Source organism: Anarrhichthys ocellatus, unplaced genomic scaffold (genome assembly GCF_004355925.1).
Source record: "Anarrhichthys ocellatus isolate YVR2014 unplaced genomic scaffold, GSC_Weel_1.0 scaffold1, whole genome shotgun sequence".
In the NCBI taxonomy this organism is placed as follows: Eukaryota; Metazoa; Chordata; class Actinopteri; order Perciformes; family Anarhichadidae; genus Anarrhichthys; species Anarrhichthys ocellatus.
Window position 1 is genome coordinate 10,128,808 of NW_022280031.1, and position 7,282 is coordinate 10,136,089.

The 7,282-nt window shown below is 42.3% G+C and overlaps 1 protein-coding gene across 5 annotated transcripts in view; it reads right to left on the reverse strand.

Moving 5' to 3' along the window:
* The window catches only part of hipk1b (homeodomain interacting protein kinase 1b), an 11,915-nt gene extending 5,267 nt beyond the window's left edge, over positions 1-6,648 (reverse strand). For all 5 annotated transcript variants that reach the window (XM_031851761.1, XM_031851750.1, XM_031851729.1 and 2 more), the window contains exons 1-11: positions 6,325-6,648; positions 3,914-4,647; positions 2,564-2,755; positions 2,263-2,444; positions 1,988-2,111; positions 1,580-1,699; positions 1,363-1,449; positions 1,034-1,218; positions 775-925; positions 493-679; positions 254-372 (exon numbers count right to left, since the gene is read on the reverse strand). In XM_031851761.1, the coding sequence (XP_031707621.1) occupies positions 254-372; positions 493-679; positions 775-925; positions 1,034-1,218; positions 1,363-1,449; positions 1,580-1,699; positions 1,988-2,111; positions 2,263-2,444; positions 2,564-2,755; positions 3,914-4,645 (2,079 nt within the window). In that variant the 5' untranslated portion in view covers positions 4,646-4,647; positions 6,325-6,648. The remainder of the gene's footprint in view (positions 1-253; positions 373-492; positions 680-774; positions 926-1,033; positions 1,219-1,362; positions 1,450-1,579; positions 1,700-1,987; positions 2,112-2,262; positions 2,445-2,563; positions 2,756-3,913; positions 4,648-6,324) is intronic.
* Positions 6,649-7,282: the final 634 nt, after the last annotated feature.

The following is a 7,282-nucleotide window of genomic DNA, read 5'->3' on the forward strand; positions in this document are numbered from 1 at the left end:
TATATATATATATATATATACACATATATATATATATATATATACACATACACACATATATATATATACATATATATATACATACATACATATATATACATGTTCTTTGTCCATCTTGGCAAAGAAACTCAAGTGTGCCAGAGACAATACAAGCGCAGTGTCTCTTCACTACAGACCACAGTAAACAGCTCCCACACACACACACACACACACACACCTGACGAAACACCCAGCACACCTTACGAGCTCTTACCTGTGTGAGCATACTAGGCTGGATCTGCAACGACTGAGCAGACGGGTTCTGAGGTACTATGGGTACAGAGTTCTCCATCCTCACAGGGAAACTGGAACTCTTACTGGATGTCTGTAGCCCTGGAAAAAAATTCAGCGCATCAATGAGTAACACCAAAATACTGATGAAAACACTGCCGCAGACCCTTGCGTCGTTTTGGCCTTTTTTCCCCCAGTTTGATTGCGACCGTATCCTTTTACCTTGAATAGTGGAGGGCGGGCAGACGATGAGAGTCTGCTGGAAGGGTTCTGTCTGGCTACACAGCCCAGCAGCACGCGTTGGAATCGGGACGCTCTGTTGAGTGAGCCCGGGAATGTTGATAGTCGCCTGCTGGTACAGAGCCGGCTGGTAGTTCAGCAAAGGCACCGCTCCCCCCGCAGAAGGCACCTGTTGGAGACATTTAGAACACCACCGGTTAACACCACGGGAGCTGCACGTCCCCGAAAACCATGTCTGAGAATTAGCGAATCGACGGGTCATACCTGGTTATGCTGGTTGAGTTGGCTACTGAAGGTAACGGTGAGGTTGCCCGCCGCAGCACTGGGCACTGCGCTGGTGGAGTACAGGGATTTGCTACTATCGTAGGAGCTCCGGCGCTTACAGATCTCCATGTTCTGGAAGCAGGACTTCACACTGGAGAGAATGGAGTAACAGTGTTTCAGCGACTACATTTAAATAAAGATCCTCCCCTAACAAAGTGCAGCAGCGCCTAATAAAAACATCTTCACATCGCTCACTTACTGTGAGCTGTGGGGATAATCCATGAGGTGGCTCATTGTGACGAAGGGGTGACCCAGAGTTTTTGTAGGCGTGATCCTTTTGTCGGCATCCAGACGGAGCATCCGCTTCAAGAGGTCTATGAACTCTCGTCTATCGGCTTTCTCCGCCAGCATGTCGGTCCCCTCCAAATGAGAAGACAGGTTGACCTGGAACACATAATGAAATAGATGTGTAATAAACAATATAAGGTATAGGTGAGGTGGTTTCTTGGGTTTGTGTGAGTGTGTGTGTAGTATTTGTGCAGAGAGTAAAAACGATTTATTTGGAGGATATTTGTGAAAGCCATCTACCTGCATCATGTCATCCAGACAGTTGAAGATATACTTCCTCGCCTCCTTGGACTTGATGCCCATCTCCATCTCATGCTCTGATGGGGTCTGGAAAGAATAAACCATTTCTGATTCAATACGTGTTAAAAACTATTTCTTATAAACGTCATAGGTACGACAAGACGACTTTATGTTTAAACATATTCAGTCATTTTCTGATATATGAGGTTCTATTAACCTTAAGCCTCCAGAGAGGGTAGCTGGAGTCAGGCCCTCGATTGAAGAAGCGACTGGTTTTAGTTCCGGCGCTCAGCAAATACTCTGCAGGCAAGCCTTGAGTCTGGGAGATGTAACGGATCTGGAAACAACAAAACAGCATTCAGGGTGAAGAATCAGAGTGAGACAAAACAGTCAGTGGACATGACTCAAACGTGACTGCCTGCAATAGCCTTACAGTTTATACTTGTTCACCTGCAGCACTTTGGGATCTCTTGGCTTTTGACGAAACTAGCAGCTCTCAACACAGATCACCTACAGTCCTTTCATTAATAACTAACAAGTTGTGGCCTCTGTTCCATCTCATCAGGTAGCTTTTTGAGCATTTTTTTTCTCCCAGTCCTGGGGAAACAGTGACGTCAGTACTGACCTGGTCGTACTCGGAGGCTCCAGGGTAGAGAGGCCAGCCCAGAAACAGCTCAGCAATCACACAGCCTAAAGACCACATGTCAATGGCCTCACAGAACGGCAAACCCAAAATGATCTCTGGAGCCCTAGACAGCAAAAAAGAGGGTGAGTACCAAGGAAAACTGAACTAAACTACAACGTTTTGTCACAGTGACTTGGCTTATTTGTCACCACTTATCCTCAAAGGGGTACAAAAAAAAAACGTGTTTAAATGAACCAAACGCAGCTGGATGTTACCTGTAGTAGCGAGACTGTAAGTAGGTTGAGCAGACGGCTTTGGACACATGGCTTGCCGAGCCAAAGTCGATGACCTTTACCCTGTAGGGCTGTCTAAGGGGGTCGACCAGCATGATGTTCTCTGGCTTCAGGTCTGCATGAATCAGACCAAGGCTCTTCAGTTTCATCAGCGCTGTAGCCACCTAAAGACACAAAACACGCAAATATCCATCAGAAACGCTACTACTTCATCACAACAATAACAACATTAAAGTAATAATATGACAGGTTTTATTAAATGTCTTCCAAATCGTTTGCCAACCTGCTGTAGGATGGGTCTGATGTGCCTTAAGGGAAGCGGGCTGAACTTGCTGTGCTTGAGGAAGTCGTACAGGTTCTGCTCCAGCATCTCAAACACCAGGCAGGTGTGACCCTTGTGCTGGAAGCATTCGTACGAACGCACAAAGTTGTACTCGTCCGCGTTCTCTGCACTCAGCCGGTTCAGGATGCCCACCTGTAAAGAAAAACACAAAACCTTTGTAGCATCTGTGATGCATCTGCAGGTGAAGTGGAACTCATGGAAACACACCAAGGGGGGTGAGAGTAAGCCGGTTGAGCCCGGTACTCCGCAGCACTAAACGATTCAGTGCCGGTTTTGCGTGACAAACCCGTCAAGATCGCATTTCAAACAAGAAAACACATCCACTAATGCCATTTCAATAAGTAATTTGCTATACATTATGTCAAATGTTTCTTTAGGTTTTAGGTGCGCATGTCAATGGGGAAATTGTATTCAATACATTACAACACCGGCAAGAACTTCAATCTACTTTTACCCTTGCACACTACTATGATCACAGTTTTATACCTTGTACCTTCTGACACAGCGGAGAGCAGTGCTAACAAATCAGCTTTGAATTGAATCGAACAACAAATCGGTGTTGAAATTGGCAGGAGGAGATTTCATGTTAGCGGTCAGCATTACATTACAGTCATTTAGCTTTTATCCAAAGCGACTTACGATAAGTGTATTCAACATAAGTATTCAAGAGAACTACTAGTCACCAGAAGTCATAAGTGCATCTCCTTTTATAAACAAGCATCTAAGAGCATAAACCAGAGCATAAGTACAGTGCAGAAACAAACTAATATGAATACAATAAGTGGTAAGTGGAAGGAGCAGCAAGTGGGAAGCACAGTACTGCTGCATTGAGTTACATTATAGTAGTTTTTTATAGCAGCTTATAATGCATCAATAAAACTTGTAATGTCAAGATTTTTTTCATAATCAAATGAAATATTTAACGAGAAACATATTTATTTCGTAAACATTTGAATTGTGTGGTTTTATGTAAATAACCACCATAGATTAAAATAACAAGGATAACATAATAATAATGATAATAATAATAATAATAATAATAATAATAATGCACTTAAATAGGTTTAGTTCTGACAGATATTATTGTTGAAAATTTAGATTTTTCTAAAAAGGGAACCAATTAGTTAATTATTTAGTAAAGAAAAATATATTTTTTAATCTAATTAGTCAAGTAGTCAATAGAACAGTTGGATAAATAATAGATAGATGCAGTGCTAAACCACTGTCCATGTAGCTGTTTTATCAAAACAGACACACAAATATGTTATCAACAAAATGATGCTTAATTACCTCGATCTGGCCCTGACGGGCGTACGATGGATGGTTTTTCAGGATCTTGATAGCCACGATCTCATTGGTGCCCCTCTTCCAGCACTTGGCCACTTGTCCAAACGTGCCTCTTCCTAGAAACTCCAGCACTTCATAGCTGCAGGACACGGAGCAGAGGATCTCGTGCTGCACCAGCTGATAATCCCCTTCACCATTGGAGCTGCTGCTCTTGGTGGTTGGAGCCGAGTGGGGTATCGACTGGCCCGTGCCTCCTCCACCACCACCACCAGTACGGGTGGAGTAAGTTGCTGCAGGGGCCGAGAGCTCCTCCAATATTTGGACGCTGCCACATCCACTCCCACTGCCTTCATTGGTTTCCTCAATCTTCCTCTTCTGCCCGTGCCTGTGGCCCCTCATTTCAGAGGACGTCTCGGTATGAGCGTAAGAGGAAGACGTCGCCTGCTCCGCCACACGTCGGCTGGATCCACGGGGAAGACTGCCAGTGCTGTCGGCTGCCCGCACCACCACTTGACCCCTAGAGCCGGGTGCTGCCGGGGGGAAGACCAGGGATGGGGCAAAGGGTGCCACGGCCATGGCCGGGGCAAAGGTGTATGCCGACTGGCCCGCTATGGAGCTGTAAGCTTCGGTGGTGGACACGTCCCAAACATTGCTCTCCACCTTCACCTTCTTAACGCGGCAAAAGGCACTGGAGGAGATGGAGGGAGGAGAGAAGACCTGCAGCTGAGAGCTCATAGCTGAAAAGAGATTGATGAGGATCAGGGATTAGATACGGATACATAGCCAGGAACCTAAATCAACTTCTTAAAAACAAAGCTATTACAACGTTACAATTTGTGTTGCTATACTGCAGCGTTACATAATATGCAGCATGTATTTGGTATACTTGGCTAAAATGAATGCAGTCCAATACAACAGTCCAGCCCAAATATCAGTGACTAAATGTTACAAACAGGTCCCAATATCATGCCATACACATTAACAGCACCCTCGAACTACAGACTCCAAAATGACTGAAGTTGAACACCACTGCAACACAGTTTCAACAAAAACAAAAACAAGCAAAACTGCCAAACATTCTCTGGCTTCAGCTCAGATGTGAGGATTTACTACTTTTCCTTGTTATATTTGAAGCAATGATAACATGTTTTGGGGACAAAACAAGTCATTTCAAGAAGTCTAAAAGGCTCGGAGGAATTGTGATCGGCAGCATTTAACATTTAAAACTAAACAATGTATTTATCAATTAAATCAGCACTTTAACTGATGATGAAAATACTGTAGTTCACTGCAGACAGCCTTAAACTGAACATTTACCTTAATGAAGGTAGGTTTAATAGCAAGGTTGTTGTATTAGACTACAATAGGTTCAGTTAGCTGTCCCTAATAAACTGGCAACTTAGTGTAAAATCCAATAACTTGAAATCAACAAAACTGGAAATGAGCCATCAAACCCAAGGCCATAAACGTACAGTCTGTTTTCCATCAAAACGTTATATTTTTAGAGACTGTAGAGGTATTATCTGAAGGACTGGGTCCCTGACCGCAAATTATTATTATAAACTATTTATACTACAATTATAAGGAGACACCACGAGCATCTGGGTTCCATCATTGAATGTCATATAGGATGTGTAATTTGCAGTACAGACAAAAAACATTTCCTAAAGTGGAGCATGTATACTTTAAATAAAAGCAAAAGGACAAAATGGAGCACATCGAGTCACATGTGAGGGTTATGCATGAGCACTTTCTATCAAGATCCTATTGTTTATACATCGCTTCTCTGTATTTCTAAGACACCTCTTGATTCTATGAAGCTATGTCACATTAATTTATCCTACATATGTTGAATTTCAAAGTAAATCATGCAAGCAACACAAACCTTTCAAAAAATGTGTATGTCATAACTTAACTCTATAATTGAAGCTGCACAAACAGTATTTCTATGCAATGACAAGCTGGGATCTAAATACCAGGTGGGCCTGTATGTGATGTGTCCGATTCCCGGTTGAGCTACACTTTGTTGTTAGGAGCAAGTAAAGCAAATGTAGGTTTCGACGCAACTGAAAATGCAAAAGAGTGCTGTGTACATGGTTGGAGACAGAGGACAAACGGTATGGACCACAGTGGAAGTCAAGCTGTGATCGACAACGTTACTCTGTTCTAATGTGACACAACACGAACATTTATTGTGTTGATCATCGCTTTGCTGGCCATCAACACCGGTAACCCCATTATACGAATCAACAAGGAAACATTACTTAACTCGCTAAAGCTAACAAGCTAACGCTTAACTTCATGAAAATATGGTGTTAGATGGATTAGTGGCTTAACGAACAACATAAAGTTAGGTTGAATGACATAGATTGGATGAGATATCAACATTTATTTCAGAAACCGTTGTTACATACCGGTTTGGATGTTATTACAGCGTCGGAGAACTGGGCTTCGTCCAAGGTTTAAATCCCACTGCAGTGTGCCGGAGCAGCGTTATCCTGTTAGCTTCAGATGCTAGCTAGGCCTGCATTGTTTCTTCAATCGATGGAGAGCTAGGCAGCAGGGGAAGGCGTTACAGTGTCGAGTTTTCAGAAAAAAAACACACGTTTCATTGTATTACTGAACTTAAAACATCTAGTGCTAAAAAATATGTACATTTGTTGATTAAAACATAATAAATTATACTCTAAAACCGCCTGTCCTGAAGCAGCAAATCCACTTTTCACCGGAAAAACCACGTCCTTATATCAGCTGCGATTCGTACGTCATTTCCGGTACACTACCGTAATTACCGTGAATTTGGCAGGCGATGCACATAGATGCGTTTCTTACAAGATCAACAACTAAGGCGGTTTTAGTGGTGGTACAATTTTAATCTCAACTGTTATAAGATTTACCGGTTGTCGAAAGATTAGGTCGCGGGGCATTCTGGATACTTTTTTTTACACATCCAGGAAAAAGGGAAACAACAAGTTTACGGTAAAAATACATTGTGACGTAATGTAGAAAATACCAGTAATTTTCCAGTAGGACCAAGATGTTCCACACATCCTGGGACAAATCTGAAGACCAACTGAAACCTAAAAACGACTGGACAAAGCACACTTAAAGATTGTTTCCATCAACCTGCACATATTTTAGTCAGCAAGGAGCTTAAACCTTACATAGCCAATATAGAAATGAAAGGACATGTTTCAAAATATCAGAGAGGAGTCAGGAGGGGAAGAAATACAATGGACATCGATTTGTGTTGAGAATATGAAATAAGAAAAGCAGTAAAAGATACTTACATCTTCCCCTTAAAAAAAACACATAATAAATAAATATCAGGCGAAAAAAACAAGTTAAAGTGCAAATTTTCTTTTTATTCTG